General features: G+C 37.6%; 1 protein-coding gene across 1 annotated transcript in view; it reads left to right on the top strand.

Annotated features, from left to right (window-relative positions):
* Positions 1–13,534: 13,534 nt before the first annotated feature.
* The window catches only part of LOC140135499 (endonuclease/exonuclease/phosphatase family domain-containing protein 1-like), a 60,518-nt gene continuing 46,513 nt past the window's right edge, over positions 13,535–27,539 (top strand). The window contains exons 1-2 of the mRNA XM_072157016.1: positions 13,535–13,661; positions 15,334–16,385. Coding sequence (XP_072013117.1) covers positions 15,415–16,385 — 971 coding nt within the window. The 5' untranslated portion in view covers positions 13,535–13,661; positions 15,334–15,414. The remainder of the gene's footprint in view (positions 13,662–15,333; positions 16,386–27,539) is intronic.

The following is a 27,539-nucleotide window of genomic DNA, read 5'->3' as shown; positions in this document are numbered from 1 at the left end:
TATCTCCTATAGAGAGGGCAAATTTCAAATGGAGTTACCCATTCAGGTAACCCCCTTTTGAAATCACACTCCCTGTGTAGAAGATTAAAGGTCATGTCTTCCAGGGGGTGTATGGATTTAAACCAGAAAAGGCCATTGCCACCTGTTTCTATTTTATATCATAGCAAGATTATCAATCAAAAAAGCAGCAATGGTTTCTGTTAATCTTTAGGTATTACCAATTTTTGAGGATGTCCTCAGTTTGTGTCCTGTTATGTAATTTGCTGAGGACAGTTGTTTGCATGGATATTTTGTCATGTCTGTGTGTACATGTATGTATACTTACATGGCAAAGTATTTGATAGTCATGGCAATATGTACCTTGCCATAAAGTCATGAGCAGGTGTAAATATTGTGGCACTTTGTCAGTGGCATAATGATTTCAGAACAAGGATTTAGGCAGTAGTACAATACATTGATGTTGTATGGTACATGCTTTGTATCTAGCTTCATAAGAGACGGATGCTGCCCCATATTATTATTCAAATAAGTAGCATCCTGAAGACAGCTGACTGCCTGAGTCTGTTAAACTGATTCTGCCATAGAACAACATGTAACATAGCAAAATGTTTGATTGAGCCAAAACACTTGATGACTTCACACATTTCATTTCAATGGTATACTTAAACTAAAATGGCAAAGTGAATTTTTTTGATGGTATTAACCCCCTGAGCACTACCTGCCGATCTAACATTGCCACTGATTGGTCAAGATATCTTCACTTTAATCACCAATCAGAATGGAGTTTTGTAAATAAGTCACTCCAATTTTTTTGCGTGGTGAAATTATTCTAACAATGTCGCTGATTGGTCCAATTGATAATGAAAACTTCTTTTTGGCCAATCGGCAGGTAGTTCTTATGGGGTTAAACAATATCTATCCAATTTTGCTATAATACATTTATTTGCTATGTCACAAAACCATTGTATTAAGTTAAACATGTTGGCAATTTGTGTAACTGACATCCGGATATGAATAAATATTCTTGACATGAGAAAGAAATGATATTACTTTTGCTTTATATTGTTATTGATTTGAATGTGGCATAATAAATGGCTTTATGATCCTCAGAATGAGAAAATAGGTCTTTAACACCTAAATTACAATTAGACCCCCCCATGTAAAAACACAAATGTCTTAAACATTACAAAAACAACACACACCATGTCTTTAAACAATACAGGGTGTATCAAATTGATTGGTACCCATCAATATCCAGTGAGTATGGCCAAGACTGCCACTTCAAAATGCAGTGAAATATCCAACTAATTTTAATATCCACCTAATTTGTAGATTTATGTTATAAAAGGTCACAAAACTTACTAAATTGTAGTCCTTTCAAGAGGATCTAATGTTGAATTTGGAACAAGCAGACGTTTCTTTAGATTACAAAGCTAATTTGTAGGCCTACCAATCATTTTGATACACCCTGTATATCTCATTATTAAGCAGTGATGTGCGAATTCAATAAAGAATAGATTCTTATTTGTTTTCACTGATCACATTATTGTCCCTTTTTGCTGTTTTAATTTCGAGCCTACATAGGCCTACTTGGTAGAAATTTGGGAAAGTCATTAAGTGAAGTAAAAACGTTGAGTCGGCAGTATAGCCTCAGTGCATAATACTGTACATAGCTGTGTCTAAGTAGGCGTAAAACTTCGGTCGGTGTGAAGGCATACTTGATACAATATCTGATGGCAAAGCAATTTTTAAGGGGCCGAAATTCACGAACATTGCCTAAAAACACATCTGCCTCCTTGATCACCTATTTACAACGTAGATATTTTTCAATGCCAAAATTCGGCCTTTTCCAGCTGTCCAGCCTCGAGGATTCCACCGTAGTAAGTAGGCCTAATGGTCAGGACTTTCTCAGACATGGAGGGCGGAGTGAGTGTGAAGGAACAATGTTAACTTTTAAAGGGTGGGGTAAATGGGCAAGGTAACTTCTTAGGGACCAATTCATGAAAATTGTCTAAAAGCACTTTGTCGACTTTTTCTGCCTCCTTGATCACAAATTCACCACGTGGATATATTCAATGCCAAAATAAGCTTTTTCAGCCTCGATTCCAACGTAGTAATGGCCAGGACTTTCTAAGACGGATGGGGGGCTGGGGGGAAGGGGCAATGCCATTTTTAAGCAGACAGATTTTTTTCAATGCCAAAATTCGACTTCTCCACTTTTTCAGACGGGCGGGGAGGGGTGCTGGTGGTTGGGGTGAAGGAACAAGGTTAACTTTTAAGGGGATGGGTGAAGGGGCAGGGTAACTTTTTAGGGGCCAAAATTCACGAAAATTGTCTAAAAGCACTTTGTTGACTTTTTCTGCCTCCTTGATCACCAATTCACCACGTAGATATTTTTCAATGCCGAAATTCGGCTTTTTTCTCATTTATTTGACACCACCCTGGGGTAACAATAGACACCATTGACCCACCATAAAACCCTTTGACCCACCATGACACCCCCTTGACTAAACCATATTAACCTTTGACTCACCATGACACCTCATGACCCACCATGACACTCCTTGATGATCCATGATACCCCTTACCGTATATTTCCATGCCAAAAATTCGGCTTTTTCCCCTTTTCAGCCTCAAGGATTCCAACATAGTAATGGCCAGGACGTTCTCAGACGGGGAGGGGGTGGGGGTGACGGAACAAGGCTAACTTTTAAGGGGGTGTGGGTAAAGGGGCAAGATAACTTCTTAGGGGCCACAATGCACGAAGATTGTCTAAAAGCACTTTGTCAACTTTATCTGCCTCCTTGATCACCATTCACTACGTAGATATTTTTCAATGCCAAAATTCGGCTTTTCAACTTTTTCAGCCTCGAGGATTCCAACATAGTAATGGTCAGGACTTTCTCAGACGGGGAGGGGGGGTTGGGTGAAAGAACAAGGTTAAGGGGATGGGGGGAGGGGAAAGGAACTCCTTAGGGGCCAAAATTCACGAAAGTTGTCTAAAAGCACTTTGTCAACTTTTTCTGCCTCCTTGATCACTATTCACCACGTAGATATTTTTCAATACCAAAATTCGGCTTTTTCAACTTTTTCAGCCTGGAAGATTCCAACGTAGTAATGGCATAGCCCGGGGCATAGCCAGGACTTTCTCAGACGGAGGTGGGGGGGTGAAGGGCGAGGCAATTTTAAGCAGACGAAATTATTTTACGAAAATTGTCTAAAAATACTTTGTTGACTTTTTCTGCCTCCTTGATCACCAATTCACCACGTAGATATTTTTCAATGCCGAAATTCGGCTTTTTTCTCATTTATTTGACACCACCCTGGGGGTAACAATAGACACCATTGACCCACCATAAAACCCTTTGACCCACCATGACACCCCTTGACTAAACCATATTAACCTTTGACTCACCATGACACCTCATGACCCACTATGACACTCCTTGATGATCCATGATACCCCTTGACCCGCCTTGATACCGCCCTTTTCATTCCTGGGCATGGGAGAACAGGGTCTAGGATTATATTATCCAACTTGCACAAAGGTCGATTTGTTTACCAGTGGGGTGAAGGGGCAAAGCAATTTTTAAGGGCCGAAATTCACGAAAATTGCCTAAAAACACCTTTCTGCCTCCCTGATCACCATTTTACCACGTAGGTATTGTTCCATGCCAAAATTCGGCTTTTTCCACTTTTCAGCCTCAAGGATTCCAACATAGTAATGGCCAGGACTTTCTCAGACGGGGAGGGGGGGGCGGGGTGACGGAACAAGGTTAACTTTTAAGGGGGTGTGGGTAAAGGGGCAAGATAACTCCTTGGGGTCCACAATGCACGAAGATGGTCTAAAAGCACTTTGTCAACTTTATCTGCCTCCTTGATCACCATTCACTACGTAGATATTTTTCACATGCTAAAATTCGGCTTTTTCAACTTATTCAGCCTCAAGGATTCCAACATAGTAATGGTCAGGACTTTCTCAGACGGGGAAGGGGTGGGGTGACGGAACAAGGTTAACTTTTAAGGGGGTGTGGGTAAAGGGGCAAGATAACTCCGTAGGGGCCACAATGCACGAAGATTGTTTAAAAGCACTTTGTCAACTTAATCTGCCTCCTTGATCACCATTCACTGCGTAGATATTTTTTTTTTTTAAAATTCGGCTTTTCAACCTTTTCAGCCTCAAGGATTCCAACATAGTAATGGCCATGACTTTCTCAGACGGGGAGGGGAAGGGTGAAGGAACAAGGTTAACTTTATGTGGGTGGGGGTAAAGTGGCCAAAATTCACGGAAATTGTCCTAAAGCACTTTGTCGACTTTTTCTGCCTCCTTTATTACCAATTCACCACGTAGATATTTTTCAATGTTAAAATTCAGCTTTTTCAACCTTACTGTCAGTAGGCCTGTATAAATTACAAATTCATGTAAATGCCTATTTTGTCTTAAATACACGGCTTTCGGTTGAACCACTAACAGGCTATGTTAGCATGCAGTCTGTGATGAGGGGGCACCCAAATGAAGCGTAATTCTCTGCATGGTGGGCAAAATTAATTAATGAATTTCCACCTCTCATAAGCCATGCATACAAAGCATTATTGTGTCAAAAGGGTGTCCACCCACATATAGGAGTTACGCTACTGTGGCAGAACGGTCAACTGCATATCCGTCAAGTCGACGGCCTCATAGGACTTTAAGCCTGAGAAAACAAGACACAACCCAGAAAGAGTCAGGGGCGTCGCCAGCAGCGGGCGCCACCCCACGAGGGGGCATGGGGGGCACCCCAGTTAGCCCCAGTGGCGTAGATTTCTTTTTGACATTGGGAAGGGGATGGTAAAATATCTTGAAATATAGTGAAGGCAGCGGGACCTTTTGGCGACAGCCGCACGCGAAATGTTTTTTTGCCATTTTGAACTGAGACGAAAATAGGCCTACCTAAATATTAGGTATTTTCGTCTCAGATTTTGAAGCTGAACTGAACTGTAAAAATAGGGAAGTAACTCGCGCGAAGTGCGCACAAATTTGCACTTTTGTGGCTAAAATCGCCAAATATGAGGTTAATTTGGTCAGAAACCCACATACAGCCCTCAACATTGGGGAGGGGGGATAACTGTATGGACCAGGCTGGCAAAATATTGGGATTTACCCCCCCCCCCCCCCATCCCCCGGGATATAGGCCTATGCCTATGGTCAGAACTCCTAGTTGCCCCCATAGAAAATAGTGTAAACTCATGTTCTACAAGAAAAATTAAGGTGATTTTTAAAGGCCCCCCTTCAGAGGGATAAAAAATTTTAGCCCCTTTTTGCATCGGCCCTTTTTTTCATTACAATTGTTTAACGGTCCAAAGGAAAGTGATGCAACTTGAGGTATAGCCAAAAGACCCCGGGCGAAAGACTCGATGAAATGAGAGTGAAAGGAGCTAGGCCTACCGTAAAATGGGGTAACTTCGGTCAGCGGGGTAACTTTGGTCGGTCAAATATATTTTTCTGCCTCCGCCAGGAGGTAGTATGATTTGAAATTTACACCTAAAATGCCGCACATTGCGCGGCATGTAGGCCGATTGTACAAATTTATATTCTGACAAGTACTCTAATTTCCGCCCAATATCGAAAGCCCAATATATATCCCCCACCACTTTGCGCCATACATAAATTCGCCTATCGCCATTTCCGAATGTTCAAAAAGGTAATCACGCTTCCTCAGCATGTGCAATAAATTAGCATTAAAATTAATCTTATTCTATAGGGATTCTAGAAACACCTAGCACGTGGCGCCAATGGTGCGAGTCTATCAAGCTCATGAATTATGCATTAGAACTTGTTCAAACTCATATGTTGTATAATTGAAGACCGAATTAAAAAGACTAGCTTGCGTATGCCGTCCTGTCAACCAGACCAAAAATGCCATACTGCGCAGGTCAGCAACCAATCACGGCGCGCCTTTGTCATGACGTCAGACGCAAACTAGTATTTTTAATTCGGTATTTAATTATGGGTTGTAGCCTCATCACATCAGCAATATCGTAGAAATCAAGTCGGACAACCGTTATGCTGTGTGTGGCAATGGGAAAACACATTAAACAAGGTTTAATTTCATGATTACATGAAACCTGATTATCAATGCAAAAACTTTGGCTGGAGAAGTTGAAGCTGACGTTCATGGCGACACTTTGGATGTGATAATTTGACATCATGGATTGTTTTGTGCAAAATTTGAGGTATTTTTTGTGTCATTTAATACGCGGTGAGTCAGCAGGCCGACTGGCATGCATGCTAGGCTCGACTAGGCCGCAATCATCGTGCATGCGTGTCTACATCATAATAATAGGTTGAAATGATGGGATTGAAAAGACCGGCTAGCTATTTGATTTCTCTGCATACGAGATGTATGTGCTGTGCCGTGTTCAACTATGATGCGCCTAGCCGCGCCTATGGCCGGCTTCATTGCTGTTCAAATACATGTACTAAAGTATTGCAATTTTATTGCGTTGATATAATTCGGAATAATTCGTTTTAAAGTATTTGCTTCCCATGCGTGGTTGGTCATGTTGGTGGTATGTATGTCAGTTTTTACATTCTACTGAGTACTGTTGCAATATTTTTGTATGCATACCCATGACCGTTTCAAGACTATGACTGAGAAATTTGCTTTTTGTTTGTTAAGAATGATACGGCGATAAAATGCAAGAATCATCTTTCCCCACACAATACTTCTTACAAACAAGGTGTTGATATTGGCCCTTTCGATGCAAAACAAAACAAAGCACATACAAAAAAGTAATGGCCTATGAAAAGACCCCCCCCTAAATATAATAATATTAATATTATTTTAGTCCTGAATACAAAATGTAATAAACAAGCATAAAAGAATCTGATACGAAAATTTGTTACTCTGAAACGTTACAATTGTAATTTTCAGTCAAAAATCCACAAGAAATGACTCTTGATACAACTTAGGCCTATATTTTAAAAAACAGAAACGGCTGCCTGCATCTGGAACTCTTCATATCTGAAAGTTTGAAGGTCTTATTTCATACATCAGAATTATCTGCAAGATGGCTTTAGGTGACCGTGGCCCTATTGGCTAATGCACAAATTTAGATTTTCTTTCTATTTAAATAATGTTAAAGCTTATGCCCTGTAGATTACATTCGGTTCTTGAGATATGGCCTGTCAAAATGGCGCGAAACCAAAACAAAAATTTGGCAACAACTTTCTTTTTATTTTCTATATTTTTGACAAGTCCAGTTGCCAGATGATTTTCTAATTACATGCATGAATTATGCAAAGTAAAGATTTCAGATAATCAGATACAATTAAAAGAGCTATGGCACTGAGGCATGGTAGGCCTACATGGGTAGAACACACACTATACTACAAAATTACGGTTGCGTTTTGGCAAATTTCAATTTGCATAATTAATCAGGGCCACTTATTAGAAAAGTTGATTAGTTATGCAAATGGAAATTTGCCAAAGGCATCCATGGGTTTTATATCTTATTTTGTAGCCGATCTGAACATTTTACTTTGTATAACTCTTGCATATATAATTAGAAAATAAGGCCTACCTGACAACATTGCATAACAAAAAATAAAAGAAAGCCATTTTGACAGGCCATATTTTGGTAACCGAATATCCGATTAAAATAAAATTTTCAGTCTTGTAATCAGGAGAGAATGGGCTCACATATTTCAATCAGACAAAAATCTATATCCAATAGCGTTACCTTAAAGCTAGCATTATAAGTGTCTCCTTAACAAAAGGTGCCCATTGGTATCTTGGAGGCATTGTCTTTTTTAAAGACATTTCTTGTTTGAAACTGTCATATTTTCGTACAGCAATATTGTTTTTAGCCATATTTGGTGTTAATTTGTTAAGAAATATATTTGGAAGACTAGTCGTTCATGTCCAACTTCCTCGAAATTTACGAAAAATCGTGATTTTTGACCAAAAATTAGCATTTTTCTACATTTTTTTCAGAAAAAATAAAAATCAATATTTGCAAGCAAGGATGTGTGCTAGATTAATTTTGCAAGGGTTAAATGTCACAAAAAACAATAACTTGCCCATAGGGCCTATAGGCCTACAGCGAAGATAAATGTTTTTGATTTTTTTTTCTTCATGGAATGTGTACTCTGACCAAAGTTGCCCCAAATGCAGGGTAACTTTGGTCAGGCTATTTTTAACCCCTAGGGCATCGTTGCAAAATTATTAAAAAATCGTTTTCAACTTCAAGGTGTATGCCCAGAAGGGAACTCTATTTTGTCACAAAAAAGAGATAATTAGAAATATAGGCCTATATAGGGGCCTAAATTGGTTTTGTTTGGAAGCAGTGGTTTAAAAACTCTGAAAAGTGTCCAAAGTTACCCCATTTTACGGTAGGATGACAGTATTTTGACAAGATGAAAGAGAGGATGGATAAAATCTGAGACTAAAGGATAAAATCAAAAAAGAAATAAATTTAATTTCTCCGAAAGAAGAAGCCGATAGAAGTTCAGTTCCAAAAAAATGAAAGTAGGCCCTCCTGTGACTGAGGTTATTCAGCCATAATGCTCATTTTAGTTTACAAGCTCTCGACGACCTTGAAATCACGGACGGTCTGTGCAAAAGTTCACTTCCTGCATTTGTTGTCGAACTTCTGTGTGGTGTGGATCTGTGTTAGACTAATTCCAATCAGCCGTCTACACTTCGCATGTACTGTCATGCTTCGTAGTGACGACTGATTATCTTACAGCCCAAATCATGACGGACTTCTGAAAACTATTCAATGCGACTTTGGTTATGCGCCGTAGCGCGTCTGACTAGCGGCGCCCGTGTACCGCGTCGCTGTACCGCGCCGCTGTGACAAGATCGCGCTCTGAACTTCTAAAAACAACAAACTCGGTCAAAAGGTCAATTAGGACACAACTGCGCACGCTCTATGCTAGCTCGTTCACGTAGCGGTTTCGTTGTCCCACTGGCCTACTTACCGCTACGTATAATAGTAGTGGCGAATTCCGGGGCAGAGCCGTGGGTGTTTACGTGCGCAACCGATTTATTCGAAACCTCATGCTCACCTCCTGCCTTGCTCCAGTAGTTATTTCATATATTTTTTATAAGTCATCCATGGCATTTAAAGAAAGTAATTCCTCTTAGAAGCAGAAATTTAAGTTATATTAGCTCGGTTATATCTTGCACTGTCACGTACGATCAATTTTGTGAAATCATTTCCTGGTTTTGAGTTTAGGGTTGGGCGATATCGCAAAAAGATCGTACATGCTTGTTTTTTTGGGTTTTTTTTAGCTGATTAAATTGAAATAGCAGTGATGTAGTAATGTAAATGAATTATTTCTTGGGATAGGTATTCACATTTTATCATGTATAAATATTTACTGTTTTATTATTATTATTATTATTATTATTATTATTAATATCATATCTTTTTTTTTTTTGTCTTTCAATGTTTATTAGATTTTTATTATGAGAAAAACAATTATCAACAAATTACAATTTAGGCCTATACTAAGTATTTACTTTTAATTATGTGAATATTTGTGTATTTTCTTTTCTTCTTATTTAATTTTGTTTTCCCATTTTATAAATCTATTTATGAGGAAGCAGTGTTTTTATTACTATGATTTATTAACTGTTATTGATTTATGTTTATGTGTTAATTGATTTTGGATTAAATAAATTAGACCAAGTAAAAAAAAACAAATAATTATGAGCCCCCCGGGGTAAAATTTCCAAACAGCCCGCCAAAAATTCCCACCCCCATCTCGGCCTGCCAAAATCGCTTGCCCCCCCCTCGGGCCGCCAAAAAATCTTTGCTCCCCCCACCCTTTGAACATGCCAAATTTTTGGGATCCCAATTTGTAAACCTTAAATGGTCCAGAATTGTGTTGCGAGTGTAGCGAGCAGGAAAATTTGCATATTAAAGCGTTTCCGTACTGTTTTCCCCAACTGTTTTTTTCCAACAATTTTCAGACCTCCCCAGGGCTCATAATTGTTGCACAGCCCCTTATTTTGTTATTTTAAGAGTTAGATCCCCTCATCAGGCCCGTACGCAGGATTTCATTTTGGGGTGCTGATTTTGAAAAAGTGGATTTTTTTCCAAGGCGGGGGTGGGGGCGATTTTGTACAGAGTACATGTACCATAGATGACATTAAACAAATTATGGGTAATGTGCTATCTCCAACTTGAGAGGGGGAACCAGTGGTGTACGATGCCGGGGGCAGGGGGGAATTGCCCCTTGGCAAAAAATTGCCTATTTGGTACCCCTCCCCTAGTATGCAAGGAAAAAAGAAAAAAAAAGGAGGGAGAGAGAGGAAAAAAGAGAAGAGAGAGGGGGGAGGGAGAGGAGGGAAAGAGATGTGGGGAATCCATATGATATGCAGTACCATACGATTATTATCAATAAGCCTGGAAAAAATTGATTTTTCATCAAATTTACCCCAACTTTTCATGCATAATCGAGGACAAAATTTTGCCAAAAACAACCACTTTTTGTGGTTTTCAATGACAAGAATTTCAAACACCCCTTTTCAATGACACTTAATATTGACATAAACTTATCGCATTTTCCCAAGTACCCCTTTTATCCAAATTTATCCTCCTATTTTGATGATATCACGGTCAAAACAGTTAAAGGAGGATTTCGTGATCCTAGCATCCTCTTTTTAAGACATTTTTCAGTACATATCCACGAAAATAGCCTATTCCCAAAATTTCAGTTGAGTCCGATTTTGCGTTTGCGAGTTATGCATGATTATGTGTATTACACTGCTCCATAGACAATGCATTGTAATTGAACGAAATTCAAATTTCACGATATCTTTGCAAAACGAATTAATCTGCAAGAAATATTTTGTACATAAACATTATGTAGCCAGAGGTTTCCAGTGAATCTCAAGTTTTTAGAGAAAAGTGGGGGATGAGGCTGTGGATCACGAAATGCCCCTTTAATGACTTGAACGTGAAATCCATAAGTGTAAATCAAACCAATTTTTAAAGTTGCGGATCAAATCTCGACAGAGAATTCATGCCAAAACAACATTTTAATAATAATTTGACCTCAGATGACCCCTGGTGACCCCCAACTGACCTTACCAAAATATGATTCTAAATGGTGGCTGTATCCACCAAGTTTCATGCCCATCTGACAGTTTTTACTAATTTGACCTCAGATGACCTCTGCCGACCCCGAAATTACCTTCAAAAATTTGGCTCTAAATGTTGACTGTACCACCATGTTTCATGCCCATATGACAATTTTTAATAATTTGACCTCCATTGACCTCTGGTGACCCCGATATGACCTTCAAAAAATTTGGCTCTAAATGTTGACTGTACCCACCATGTTTCATGCCCATATGACAGTTTTTAATAATTTGACCTCCATTGACCTCTGGTGACCCCGACAGAACCTTCAAAAATTTGGCTCTAAATGTTGGCTGTACCCACCATGTTTCATGCCCATATGACAGTTTTTAATAATTTGACCTCTGTTGACCCCGAAATTACCTTCAAAAATATTTGGCTCTAAATGTTGACTGTACCACCATGTTTCATGCCCATATGACAGTTTTTAATAATTTGACCTCCAATGACCTCTGGTGACCCCGATATGACCTTCAAAAAATTTGGCTCTAAATGTTGACTGTACCCACCATGTTTCATGCCCATAAGACAGTTTTTAATAATTTGACCTCCAATGACCTCTGGTGACCCCGAAATGACCTTCAAAAATTTGGCTCTAAATGTTGACTGTACTAACCAAGTCTCATTCCCATATGACAGTTTTTACTCATTTGACCTCAGATGACCTCTGGTGACCCGAAAATGACCTCTCAAAATTTTGGCTCTAAATGTTGACTCTACACTTCATGCCCATGCATATGATAGTTTTTACTAATTTGACCTCGGATGACCAAAAATTTTTGGCCAAATAATAATTGCCCTTGTTAAACAAACTGGGACACCCACACCAGACCCCATTTAACATGTGCTTAATATCTGTATCGTCCAAGCATCCTCATCTTCAATGCAACGTTCACTATTTATCACATTGGAATTATATTGCATGTTGAAAAATGTAGGCCTAGGGTTGATTTTCTTGACGGCATAACATGCAGGCTTGGACGAGCGCGGCATAAGAGAATAAATCTTGGAAATCCTGAAATCTGCCAGGTTAGTTATTTAAATCTTTGTTATATAGGTGCTGACAAAATGAACAACTTCCTCAACGTTTATAAATTGATTTACTTGGGCAATTAACAGTCTTTTATTCATACTTTATAGTGCATGGTTTATCGTTGAGTGTCTATAGGACAAGAATACACAATTTTTCGGCCTAGGCCTACATAATTTTTAGCATTTAGTTTAACTTTTTATTAGGCCCTACTTGTCTTTTTAATACGAGCTTTTTAGGAGAATTAGTTCGACAACAACACCCGATTTAATGAGCGTTATATTACCGTTTTAATTACATTTTGGCGGGTTTATATGCTACTATTTGTGCGGATGTTTGGCGCTTTAAATTTTGGACACAAAATAGTTCAGTGGTTTTCAATAGTTGTAGGCCTACTTAATATTAAGAGTCCTGCTGCACGCTGTTTTCATAAATAGGCCTAGTTGTGCATAGGCCTAGGGGCCCTATATCGCGATAAATATTTTATCTATCAATTCAACTGTATTTCTAATCAGTTAATGGCAGAAAGTCGGGGGAAAAACAACTTCATCATCATGTTAGAATTTCGGCACGGACGACTCTTGAAAATTTATATTTTTTCCAAAAGTGACATAATTATTTTTTTTGTAGCACCAAAAAAGAGGGAGGGGAAACCGAATTTTATTTTTAGTAGGCCCAATCAGAAAAAAAAAGAAACCCAAAACCAAAAATAGGCCATATCAGTCAAAAAATACCGGTACTTAAGTAACCCTCATAAAAAAAAAAATAAACAAACTATAGTATAAAGAATATAATTATAATAATTACAAAAGGGAATTATCTTAATATTAAAATCATAAGCAATTTTAAATTAAGATTAAAAGGAAGAACTTGAGTGGCTATACGTGACTGTGCATGCCTGAGTGGAAATGAAACGAAACATACGATATCGCCCAGGGATATTCAATTGCAAAATCCAATCTTCCGCGCATGCGTGATAGCACTAATGTAAAAAAATTTACCGATGAATTTGAACAATTTAGTGCCTGTGATTATCGTTAAAATACTACGGATTTAGACATAATGAGAGTTTAAAATGTAGCTCTAAATATTCATATGATGAAGGAGACTACACGAGACCGTGGAATAAGCCATCGCAAGTAAGTAAAAGAAAATGGGGCAATCTGTTTGCAGTGCAATGATCCCGTTAAATCAAATGGTAGTCCTCCTCTGACGATACTAGCGTAGATTGCCTGGCGATCGGAGTGTTATCGTCAGAGCACCTCGGACTAGCTCTATGCCACAGGAATCCTGTTGCAAAATCCGTCACTTTTTTTCCACGTAGTTTTCTCAGTCGTCAATCCAGATGGTTGACGACTGAGGGCAGCAGTCTAGATCTGTGTACTGAACCACTGACACTGCAGTGAATTTTAACTTCATGATTTTGTCGTTCCAGTATCATTATGATTCGTAGATGAAAGTGCAAGCCAAAATCAGCAAAGTTGTTATTTCAGTGGTAAGTTAAAGTTGGTATAAATTTGCGCGAAAATTGAGAGTGACACAAATATTTTCACAGTCTCATCATGCATCTCAGTTGATGTGTGGACTGTATCGTACACAAAATCCATACAATGTTTTGTGTGGGTCAACGAACTATTCCTAGTACTTTTGCACTGTGACTGAAGTATGACAATTGACAAACTTGCTTTAAATGTTATGCAATTATTTATGAGCCTGGGGTGTGTGTGGGGGAGGAGGGAGGGGAGTGGAATGGGCAAAGGGGAGGGGGTGTAATGGTTGGGAATTTGTTGGCAAACCAAGAGTAATCTACGGGGGGTAGCCAAACATGCCCCTTCCTCACCATATATAGGGCCATGAACGTAGTACCATCCATGTTAAAAAGTCGGGCACCCTGATTGCTGAACTCATGTCGCGGTGATGACATCACACTGTCACTGACGGTATCTACCGTAACCACTCGGGTATAAGCCCACCCCCACTAGATGGCAGATTTCACTTCAAGTTCAAAATGGGGGTGGGCTTATAACCGGGGAAGGGCTAGTGCTTGAATTTAAAAATTAGAACAATAACCCACATTTGTGTATGCCAAATGTACCAGTAATTTCTATCTTCTATATCAATTTCTTAAAATTATAAGTGTTCTTAAATATGAGAGCAAAGCATTGATTTGATTTAAGAACTTTAAGATTTAGTACTGGGCGTATACCTGAGTGCACCCTTGTTTCCAGAATGTTTTGAAAAATAGGGGGTGGGCTTATAGCCGAAGGTGGGCTTATACCCGGGTGGTTACGGTATTTACAGGAAGAATTCAAAACACGGCGACGATAACGGACACAAAGTCACAAGTCTGGTCTTTTACATCCTTAAATGTGCTATATATGTTCAATGATCTTGGAACAGTCGCTGACTAAAGGCACTTCACCACTGTTTAGAGATTGTTAAAATATTCTTATCAAAATTGGTAATTTCTTTGGCAAGATCTTTTAATATTTGGGCTGAAATTGCATCCCGTCCCGTGGCCTTGTTGGTTTTTAGCGACTTCAGAAGCTTAAGGACGCCTTCACAGGTTACAATCAGCGATCAAATTCGACGGTATCGCATCGCAAAATGCGATGCAATTTCTATCAACTGCTATGCACTTTTCCAAAATGCATAGCTAAAAGTGCTATACTGCTATGCAAACATGTGTTTTTGCATAGCACAAACTGCGATTCCAAAAAATTGACTGAATTCGAACCCTGGTTACAATTTTTACATTGATGTGACCAGCTGTGGGATACAATAATTATGGGGATGGTAAAAATGCAATAATTATGGGGAGGGTAAAATTGGAGGGGGGAAAGAAATTTTTGCCCAGCGAAGGGGGGAGAGGGCAAGCAATTTTTGGCAAGCTGAGAGGGGGGGGAGCAAGCAGTTTTGTGTACACATTCAAAGTTTTAAAATCTAAATTTATTTTAACCCCATACAGTTTTGTTACAGATGGGGAGGAATAGGTCCGTTTTGTGAAGAGACTATAGGTAAAATTTGCCATCAAACTGCATCAATTTATATCAAATTAAATTAAAGCCCTTGAGTAAAGAAAGCCAAAACTGAAAACAGTACGGTACCGGTAATAGCCGATTGGCCATTCATTTTACTAATTTTAATTTAATTTTAATTTTTTCCAGATAATTGAATGAGATATAGACGATGGCATAAATGTATTCTAATAATATAAAGAGATAGCAGTGGAACAACTCAATACCACAATGGGTCTCGTCACCAGCTGCTGCGGACGAAGACCCAAGAAAAGCCGACTACGCAGTGAACATGACCTTGGTGGCATGTCAAAGAAAGGTCATAACAGGGTCATCAGTGCAACCTATAGTGCCACCGAATTTGAAATGTCATTCAATCAACTCAATATTAATCAAGCTACGGAGGAGGAGCTAATGACGCTACCTGGAATAACACGTAATATTGCGAGGAATATTATACAATATAGAGCACACATTGGAGGATTCAGAAAAGTGGAAGATCTAGCCCTAGTCTCTGGTGTTGGTGCTAATAAACTGGCTCTATTTCGCATGGAAGTGTACTGCGGTAAGATGGCTTCATCGAATACCTCGGTGACCCCATCTCGTAGGTCGTATAATAGAATGAATTCAAGACGAGGGCTAGAGACTATATTAAATGTTAACGATGCAACAGTATCAGAACTTTCTAGAATAGTGACTATCGGAGAAGATTTGGCCAAACGAATTGTGGAATATCGAAATGAATACGGGCCATTTCATGTACTCACTGATGTCGGTAGAATACCAGAAGTAGGCACTTATCAATTTGAAAAGATGAGACATTATCTGACAACCGATGATGCTGAAAGCACAACGTCTTCAACTCCCCCAATCTGGGAATCGCACACCCCACCTGAGTCAGCTCCTTTATTAATAGGAGGTTTACCAAACGGTGATGTAAGACAGGGCTTTCATAGACCAGGCACACCTAAAGTTGCCAAACATACTCGAGCTACTCAGGTTCAAACGGATGGTGTGTTTTTACCATTTGACTTTTCCAAGGTTCCGTCACGGCCAGCTACCCCAGCAAGGCATATCAATGGATCAGCCAGGGGAAGATCAACTGTTAGGGTGGGAAGTTGGAACTTGAAAAAGTTTACCAAAGAGAAAGCGTGCAATCCTGGAGTTAAAGAGGTCATATGCTTGACAATTCTAGAAAACAGGTGAGTATTTTACCTACTTTTCATTTTAATTTGTTGGTTGTCATGTTTGCCAGTTCTGATAAATACAGTAAAATAGCTTTTCACCCTTTCTTTCTCAAAAATGAGGAAAACCTTTCTTGCTGGCCTCAGTGATGTTGAAAAAAAATCTATTGCCAGTACAATTAGAAAAGTGCCAAATTGAAGCATTGATTACCCATCTTTCTACCAAAATGGGTTCTCTCTACAAATGCATGCACAAAAAGTGCATTTTTATTTCTCACGCTTTTCTAGCAACGCACCAGAGAAGGCTTTTTGCAAATCGTATGCGGTAATTAAAGCAGGTGTTTAGAGGTGACCATGCAAAAGGTCAGTAGGAACATTGTATGATTATGAACTTTTGAAAAAAATATCTTGGTATCCTAGGAATAGCTTTAAAATACACCACAGATGTTTAAGATCAACATGGTGATCAGGATCATGTCATCAATACTATCATCAGGAATATAAAAATGGAGTTAGTATTTCTCAGAAGAAATTAAGAAAATGACAAATTGTTTCGGTTTTGGTTGATTTCAAGATAAAAAAAAACATAGCCATAGATTTTTGCAACTCTTTTGATCCTGAAATACCATTCCCATAGATGTGCATCAATAACATCCACCAGATTCAGATACCAGTAACAATGTCTCTGTCGTGTGTGCATTCGGATGGTTTGCATGGTTTGAAAGTTAGTGTGCAGTATGACTAGCTTCTGATCACGCTGGGATCACTGTTCATGGTAAATGTAATGCTGTTGTTTACAATTAATAAGCAATCCTAGTCTATTGATTGAATTAGCATTGAGTGACTCTGTGGTCAAATGTTAAATGTAATTAGGGCCACTACAGACTTTGTAGTGGATGTAGAATATTTGATGTAACATGTCTTTGTTATTGAGTCTATTTCCATTCTATTTCCCCGTAATTTGTTTAAATTTTAATAATTAATATATTTCCACCAGACACTCAATTTTATGTAAAATATAAGTGTGAGTCTGTATGGCCCTTTAGACTAGGGTTGTTGACAAGGCTGTTGTGGACAATATTGCTGACAAAGCAATTTTGCCAAATTTTCCCAATTGTCGACAAGAGTCATTAAAAATATTAGAGATAATCTTAAGTTTACAATTATTAATTCATCATGAAATAACTTCTACGTATAAAAAGAAAGTAATAATTGAGCAAGAAAGTAATAATTCAAGAGCAAGATGACAATGAGAGGGTGGATTAATAGACTTCATTTTGTAATGGTGAGTTACCGATATGATTACGTGTTATTGACACTTGACAGTTAGACGAGTTAGTATTTTGATGTAAATAAACGATGCATGATGTGGTCTCTGAAGACTTTATGTATTGCTTTGTCGACAACTTGCCAACGTAAAAAAGATTTGACGATTGTCGACAATGGAAATTCAACTTGACAAAAACCTTATTTAGACCACACTTTTTTGCAAAAAAACAGGGTTCAGACTTGCAAGTATTGAGTGTTCACATGGAGGCTTAGAATTAAGAATCTCTCAAAAATATCTGCGTTTCTGAATAGATGTCGCATTGGAGTCTCGATCACCCACTCAATCAATTACTCACTCAATCACCCCTCACAAGAAAACTCACTCACTCGATCACCCCTCACTAAAATCACTCACTCACTTGATTAGTCATCCATAAGCACCTAGGCCTTATTTTCGTAGTCTGACATCGAAATTGATTGTTGCCAGGTCAACTGTTTCACGCTATTTGTGTTCAGAACCACAATCAAAATGATCACAACACAAAGTCAATGTGTTGCTAACATGTTTGCAAACCAAGCATGAACCAGTAACTATGGTATGAGGTAAATTCTGGTCAGCAAATTATTGTTAATTCTGGTTCAGATCTATATTCAGTATCGAAGTTACGTAATGTTACTATGTCAACGGGATCGCAGCTAGAGTAATGAACCACGATCGAAATGATCACCACATAAAGTATATGGCACTCGAAGGCATACCAAAGTAGCGTGATCCGGTAACCAAGAGAATTACGTAACCACTTCGATGCTGAATTGTAAGCACATCATTGATCAGGAGTATGGTATGTGATGTTTTTCTATTGACTGTCATAATTGAATCAGTCATGCATCTCAAATTCCAAGTGGTACTTCATCATGCTTGATAAGATTACATCCAGCACTTGAGATAATTCCTTTCACTTTCAGTTGTCCTTGATATGGACTACATGCGTTAATTATTGACCAATAATTTTCTTTCACCAATTGATGTTAAATGGGATAAAAATGGTATGGTACACAACTTCCACCACATTTTGCAAGACTTGTAGTCAGAACTGGACATGCTGAACAAGTGGATATCACAACTAATACAAATTATGTAGGCCCTACTACATATGTATGTGCTAGCAGTGGTCCATAGATCTCTCTTTTAAGAGATACAAATTACAATCAAACATGACAAGTCAAAACTTTATGTGAAGTTTAACATTTTTTAAATCATGATTTTGGAGGTAAAATATAGTGGTTGTCCAGGGGATAAGGGGCTGTGCAATAATTATGAGCCCTGGGGGAGGGTAAAATTGGGGGGGGGGGGCAAAGAATTTTTGGCGGGCCGAGAGGGGGGGGACAATAGCGATTTTTGGCGGGCCGAGGGGGGGGGCAAGCGATTTTTGGCGGGCCGAGAGGCAAGCGATTTTTGGCGAGCCGTTCGAAATTTACCCCAGTGGGGCTGATAATTATTGCACAGCCCCTAAGTAAATAGCTCATCAATATGGTGGTCCCCAGTGATTTTTGGACAAGAGGACAAGAGGATTTAAGTGCTTATTTTGAACACTGCTTGTAGTTTATTTCATATCTATTATGAGGTATAGATTTGTGAACATTTTAAAATTAATTACGCTAAATACATCGAAACTGTTAATCTGATTCAAGTTTGTATCAGAGAAGATGTAATAATTACATCTTCTGTGGTTTGTATTAAATGCTCCCTCTGGAATGCACTCCCACAATATTCTAAAAAGGTCCAAAGTTAACAAAGGAGCCACTTTGGCACTTATAATGTCAAACTGTACAAATACAATTTTTATGTAATAGTTACGGTACCAGAAAGTAAGTTTTTAGCTGGTTGAGACCATTTTTTGGATACCACATGCATGTGCAAATTCTGCATCCCTAAAAAATTATGGCTATGTATTGCAAATTGCTGCCCTTAAAATGTGAGTTTGTTTGTTTGTGTTTGTGGGCTTTTGTAAACAATAGCAATTAAAGGAGGACACACAGAAATTAGACATCACAAGAACCGTGATGTATTTGTATGGGATGTGTTTGTGTGTATTTTTTAGACTGTTTTTTATAACAGTATTTTTGGAAGGCTATTTGAAAAAGCATTTTACATTTTGTAATGACCTACAGATGTTAGTAAATTATAACTGCTGTGGATCATGTAGCAGTGTGTGAATAAAAAAACACCTTAAAATACTCCCCTACAAAATGTATTTACATGGCACACATCCCATGCATCTTGTCATGCTATTCCAAAGTAAACACGACAAGCATGGATGAAGCAATGGCATCAACACAAGTGTCGGGCTGCTATAGAATGCATGCATCACTCTACATACAATGATTTCATTACAAGGGTTATGGGAAGGGAGGGAGGGGGCACTCAACCTTTATTAGTGCCATGATAATTTCAACATACTGAACACATTGCGCTAGAAAATTCAATTTTCCACCGTGTATGTTTTAACATTTTAAATGGTCTTCGGTGGCATGTATTTCTCCTCGGGGTATTTCTATGGTTGCGACGTCAATAGAAGTGGGGGGACTGGGGGAAATTGCTTTTTCCAACATTTAAATGTGAGGTATGTGTGTTAGAACAACAGATAAAAAATTGAAACTTGAAAAATTGAAAATTACCCCAGTTAAATTTTAATGCCCGCTATATATTTTTCATTTAAAAGGGCATTTTGAGATTTTTATATCACTGGAAACCTCTGGCTACATGTACATAATGTTTATGTACAAAATATTTCTTGCAGATTAATTCGTTTAGCAAAGATATCGTGAAATTTAAATTTCGTTCGGGTCGTTCTGGTGCACCAGAACGAAATTACAATGTATTGTCTATGGAGCAGTGTAATACACATAATCATGCATAACTTGCAAACGCAATATCGGAATCAACTGAAATTTTGGGAATATGCTTTTTTCGTGGATATGTACTGAAAAATGTCATAAAAAGAGGATGATAGAATCACGAAATACTCCTTTAAATGGTGTGAACAAAAACATAAAAACATGGTGAATTGTGGTTACCACACCGGAAGTGTATGTGCTACTGGATCCTATGGGGTATAATCGTCATACATGTTTTTGCTTCTCAAATCTCATATCAAACTGCTGGAGCAAATACAAGTCATAATTTGCAAAAATGTGATAAGCCTTAATGTAAGACAGAAAACAGAACATGAAAAATTGGACCATGCCTCTTTAAATTGTTGTCTGTTGTCTGGTGGAGCTTGGTTTGTATTTTAAAACATGATTGTAAAAAAAAAGGCAAATAAGGTGACAAAAAAACCCTATTTTAAGGGCCCAACTGACCCAGATTTTACTTCGTAGATTTTTCAAAAAATTTTGCTAAAATTATGTAAAATCAGTTATTTTTTTACCAAAATTTTGTTGATTTTGACTAAATATTTTTGAAAAAAATATGTTTGTGAAAAATCATACAATTTTTGCCAGAGTTTTGAAGCTTTTAGTGATATTTTGGGTCATTTAAGCCTCCTGAAAAAAATTCTGACCGATCGACCCCACTTAAAAACTTGGTCCGCCCGTAAAACAGCTTTTTTAAATTAAATAAGTTTTTTTTCTCGCCTAAGGGATAACATAATAAGCCCATTACCTGCATTAAGGAATATTATTTAACACCTTTTTGTTCCACAAATATGAATGTTTTAAAAATAATTTGCAAATTGAGTCCAAATTTGAGAGGACGCTTCTTCAAATTCTTTTATTATTCAGTAAAAGTTGTTTTTTGGCAAGAGCAACCTGGTACAATCCATTTCAATATTCCATCGTCCACTTCTACTCGTCCAGATTAATCCCTTCATTTGTATACCAGAAATCAATTAGCATCCATACAGGTTCCACACAACGTGTAAGCCTTTAATACAGGTGTACATACTAATTAGTGTATACAGCAGATTTATCCTTCTAAAGGTCATCAGTGATGTATCTGATTAAGCTGAAAATGAATTAATTATATGAAGTTCATGTACACATAGAAGAGCTATATTACAATAGATAGGTATATATTTGGGAGAGGAAGTCAAAAGGAGGAGGTTTGGAGGAGGGGACTTTCTACATGCATAGGGCAGACCTGGGAGAGGGATTTATGTGTGCCAGATTATACCAAAAGGAACACATGACAATTTGGCTTGACAATAGCTATTATACATGTAGTCAAGTTTTGAAAAAAGTTAGTCTTTGGTGATTTTTAATCCACTTTAGGCCTATACAACTGTTTTGTAGACAATACTTTTTGGCTACATGGTTCCTCTAGGATCCAAGCATGCTTCCACATGGAAGATGACTAGTTTTAAAAAACAAACAAACAAACAAATAAATAAAACCTATAATTTACAACAGTTAAAATTTTAGCTTGAATCTTCAAATCAATTCTTGCAGAGATTATTGTCCCAAGTTACAAATCTACCCCTTTTGAATAAAAATTGTAATATTTTTTTATATTTTTTTTTTTAGATTTTGTGTTTTTGGCGGGAAATCACAGATTTTTGCATTTTTTGAAAAAATAGGGTGCATTTTTGGCCTAAAATTGTGTATTCCTAGCAGTCCTATATTAAACTAAAACATTCAAATATTCATGTGTTAAAAGCAAATGAAACCTTTACTTAAAAATTTAAAAATACTTTGTTTCCGTTATTTGTTTTATGTACATTGTCTGTAGACTGTATACTACTTTGTCTGGGACCTTAAAAAATTAACATTGATACTGCATACTATGTTGAAATTGTAAAAACAAACAAGCAAACACACATCAGCTGAGCACCTCCTTTAAAAAATACAACAACACCAAACCATGCAAACTCAGCATGCTACATTATTTTGCCCGACACTTCAGGGGATTTTAAATTAAAATAGAATGTAGCTCCTTCCTCGTTGTCTCCCCTCCAAATGAAACCCCACTGGCCTTCCACAGTGCCTTCATAAGAGAATAAAACCGCACTGGCTTTCCATAACAGAATCTCAATTTGAAGAATTTGTTCAAGCTATACATCGCAATGTTCAGGTAGGCATAGACATATTGTGATTAAGGATGTTCAAAGTGTAATTCTAGCTCGCTAATCTTAGAGAAGTATACCATGAGCAATGTGAATCGTACATACACAATGCCAAAACGCGTATTATCTCAGGAGGTCGGTTTCACAAATTACGAGAGACATTTTATTCCCGTTTGAAAAGCATAGCAATAACAAGTGAAGCATTTTGCTATAAAATATTGATGAAATGAGTGAGAGATAAATTTAATTTGTTGCTTGGAGAATATGCGAAATTAAATTGTCACAAAATTTAAAAGTCTGGGTATCAGTAGCGTGCTGAAGGATGTACTAGACAAGAATTAACCTCAGAGTGCTTTGATCAGGTTCATTTTCTGGTCTGCAGAACAGAGAAGAGATGAGTAGATGAGGATTAGGGTGATCCAAAATTAGGATTAGAACTGGAAGCATGACGCAGGGAAGATGAAGAAAGAAGTAAGGAAGTGTAGTGTTCATGCTGAAAGATTTCTTAATGGGAAATTATCTGCTATAATGACCTGGAGATGACACAGACATTGTTTGTTTTATAAAAAATGGTCGCTCTGTGTGGAGACACACTTGGATCCTGATGGGACCATTGGACCAGGCTCAAACAAAATGCTCAAACCAGGCTAAAAAGCTATGCTGACCTAAATGTATATGGAATGGAAACAGATTGAAGATAAAGAACAAGGAAAAGAAGTGAAAGGAAGGAAGGAAGAAAGAAGATGTATGCTTTATTTTGTATAAAGTTCATCATTACATATACCTGGTGCCAATCAAGCAGAACCCCAATATAACAGAGAAATCACAAAGTAGAAAACCCAGAAATTTTCTGCCTTTTGATTTTCAAAGATTGTAGTATATAGTGTGCACTGAACCCGTCATGGTGTACTTCCACATTAGTCACCACAGTTAATATAGTTGTGTAGGAAGACAAATAACAATAGATATAAAGAATATTGTTTTTCAACAAAAGTAATTTTCTGAGGCTATGGCCATGATGACACTCTTAGAGGAATTTTATTTTTGTGTGGGAAGGTTGCATATTTTTGTTTAGTCCACAAATTTTTGTGTTGGCCATTTTCTGCTGCTGTGTGCTTTTTTGTTGCATTGGAACACTAAGTCAGTCTGGGCAGCCGGCACACACTTGGGTCCTGATGGGACCAGACTTAAGCAAAAAATTAATGTCCAAGCCAAGCTTAAAAACTTACATGTATGAACATACTGGTCTGTATGCCAAGAAAAGAAAGAAACATACCTAATTGAAGAAAAAGAACAAGGAAAAACAAAAACTCCCAACAAATCAATTGTACAAGTTTGCTCTTAGCCCTTACATGTTTATTAGGTCGAGAAATATTAGAAATTAGGAATTCTTTATATTCCATGCCATTGGTCATTGGCGATAATATTGGTACACTAATGTTGTTGCATCAGCAAAAGTTTTAAGATGAACAATCTCTGTGATAGAAAAGAAGCTTATAGATACTATTATTATACCCTGGTCTGCAGACTGCAATGTTCATTAAAAATATTAAGCATGTAATGTAACACAGTTTAATTGATGCATTTGAGGTAAATGTTCTTTGGCAGATGCTATCAATGTCAAATTAGTGGATTGCAAATTTCAAGCAATTTATGTAATCAATAGTGTGTACATCATTTATTAAATTTACTTTAAATAATTCAATAAAAGATTGATTGTTAAGATAGGTTCACAACAAGGGCATCTATTTTTATTGTATGACCAAGACCATCTGGTGTTATCTTCCAGTGTCTAAGTTTGAGGGATGCGAGAGAAAATACATACATGTAATAGGCTATTCCATTTAAAATCCACACTACCCCTGTGGAATATTTTGGAAATATCTTCCACAGGGGGAGTATGAATTTCAAATGGAATGAACACATTACCAGCTCCATTTGAAACTCACTCTCCCCCGGGAAGATTCAGGTTGAATGTGCTCATTCCATTTGAAATTGATACTCCCCCTGTGGCAGATATTTCCAAAATCTTCTACAGGGGTAGTGAGGATTTCAAATGGAATAGCCCAATGTAGGATAGTGTTGAGCTTCAACTGCACTGTAGGCGTAGATAGAGTTACTGTAGCTTACTGTTAGCCTAGGCCTTGATTAAATTGCATATTAAAGCAGTATTGAAACTAGTGCGTTTCATTAGAGAGAAGCCTTCAATTTCAGTATTAACAACTAAGTAAGAATCTTGTATCTCTGAATCCTTTGACATTGAAGGTTTGGCAATAAAGTACAGTAAACCTGAGCACTCAATAAGAAGAAGACAACTTTAATTAAGGGCTAGTAGAATAATGTAGGAATCAAAGATTCTATAGCTCCGCTGGAAAACTATACTTGATTGATTCAAATATCATTCTCATCAGCTTATTGTCTACACAGTTCAGTAACAAATTATAAATAATTTCTGCAAATATTTTTGGTATTCATGATACAATAATTCACTGTCGTAGTGCACTTAAGTATAGGCCCATACACCTATTGCCATTGGCTTTGTGTTGTGATCATTTCGATCAGTGGTTCGTAACAGAGAAAGCGTGAGCCAGTTGACCTAGCAACGGTCATATTCTAACATGCACTACGCCAGCGAATTCAAGGGTTTAAACAGATCAGGCAACTAAAACAACTTAACATCAGGATTAGGTTGGCCTACTTCAAGGCAAATCTGTTGGTTCTGCATGAGTTTAGATGGCTCCTTTGTCCATGGTGGCTCTGAAAAGAGCTGTTCATAGATGACTCTTTTGAAATTGAAGCAGAAAAATCTTAAGTGATGTCGTTTATAGATTTGGTGACACACAAGTCAACAGTGTTTATAGATAAAGGTGAACAATGCTACTAAGATAAGAATGAATGTTCTTTCTGATCTTGTGACATGGACACTTATTTTTATAGATTGGTTTTCTTGGAAATCATTTACTGTGGAAAATAAAGTGAACTGTTGTCAATTTAGTACATAGCCAGTTCCAGGGTTCCCGTTAAGGATTTTAAAATGTGCGTCATGTGTGACGCAAGTTTGCTGACAAGGTTGAAAAACTTGCGCCCAGACAGATTTTTGTGCGTCCATCTGAAATTCACGATCAATCATACCGGAAATGCCGCGAATTCCATGATCAGAACGGCAGCCCCTTGTTGGTAACACACATACCCGTACCCCGGGTGTACACTTCATCAAATTGATAAAATAAAAGTGCATTTTCGCCGTGATATTCCATCTCCAATCGCTATGATAATTTTTCTCATTTCTGTGTCAGTTTTGGTCCGAAACTAAGGCTGGCATTTTGGGGTAACCGGTACCTGCCGAGATTACATTACCAGGCAGGAAATACCCTGCCGGGTACCAAATTTAATTTTTTTTTTTTTTTAAGTTTTTTATTTTTTCGGTTTTGTAGTGTCCCTGGAGTGGACCTAGACCTAAATGCTAGGATCATTCATGGTTGACCTAAAAAAAAAAAAAAAAAAAAAAATTCAAGATGTTTAGTATTTTAAATTCAAGATGTTTAGTATTAAGAATAATTTGTATTCACGTCATACTCTATTAATGACTTCAAAATGCATTCAAATTCAATGCATTTTGAAATCATTAATAGACTGACATGAATACAAATTATCAATTTTCATATTAAAAATACAAAACATCTTGAATTTTGGCATCACAAGGATTTCTAAATGAATTGCCAATGTTATGCTTGACTGAATAGAGTGAATGACACCTGTGGGGCAAATGCACCCCAAGCTAGCTATACCGCCAACCCGGTGACATCACAAGGATTTCTAAATGAATTGCCAATTTTAATGCTTACTGAATAGAGTGAATGACACCTGTGGGGGCAAATGCACCCCAAGCTAGCTATGCTGCCAACCCCGGTGACATCACAAGGATTTCTAAATGAATTGCCAATTTTAATGCTTACTGAATAGAGTGAATGACACCTGTGGGGTCATATTAAAAATACAAAACATCTTGATATTTTTTTTTTAGGTCAACCATGAATGATCCTAGCATTTAGGTCTAGGTCCAGGGACACTACAAAACCGAAAAAATAAAAAACTTTAAAAAAAAAATTTGGTACCCGGTTTACCCGCCCGAAAAATGCGCCGGGTACAAAATTACCCGAAAATGCCAGGGCTATCCGAAACGTGCTCAGAAACAGCTGCAAAAACATGCGCAAATTTTCGTACTTTTACTTCCGGGTTTCTTTAATTTTAAAACGTGTTGTTGATGCTATATAAAGCTAAAACACGCGCTGCCAAAAATAATACAAAAAAAGGTTATCATTTGGATTTTGTCTTTAAAATTGCTTTTTATTCATCGTAACAATAATACTAATAAAGTAAACGTAGATTATTTATGAGAAAATAAACTTAAAACATTAAAAACTGAATATTGTCAGCTTGTGATAAATAATTAAACAAACATTAACTGCACGTTAGCCGCACGTTAGATGCTTTGTTTACTGTAAAAAGCATCAATGGGGACTTTCCCATCAAACAGCGATCGTATGGAAAGCTTGCAAAAAGTGCACGATTTCCTGACGTTGCATTTACAAATATTACAGATTTTACTACAATTCTTAAGCAGGTGGGTCAAAATTTTGGGGCTTTTATTATCTTGAAAATATAAAAGAATAAAAATTTAGTATTTTTATCATCAATTAATGATTAGATTTGAAGTTTTGTCTGCGTCCACATGCATGTGACATGGACGCAAAATACTTGATTAGCCATGTGAACTTGCGTCCAAATTTGTAAAATACGCGTCTGGACGCAATGACGCACACTAACGGGAAGCCTGGCC

The sequence above is a fragment of the Amphiura filiformis genome, chromosome 16 (genome assembly GCF_039555335.1).
Source record: "Amphiura filiformis chromosome 16, Afil_fr2py, whole genome shotgun sequence".
Taxonomy (NCBI): domain Eukaryota; kingdom Metazoa; phylum Echinodermata; class Ophiuroidea; order Amphilepidida; family Amphiuridae; genus Amphiura; species Amphiura filiformis.
Note: the sequence above shows the minus strand (reverse complement) of the source record. Positions and strands in the feature narration are given on the sequence as shown.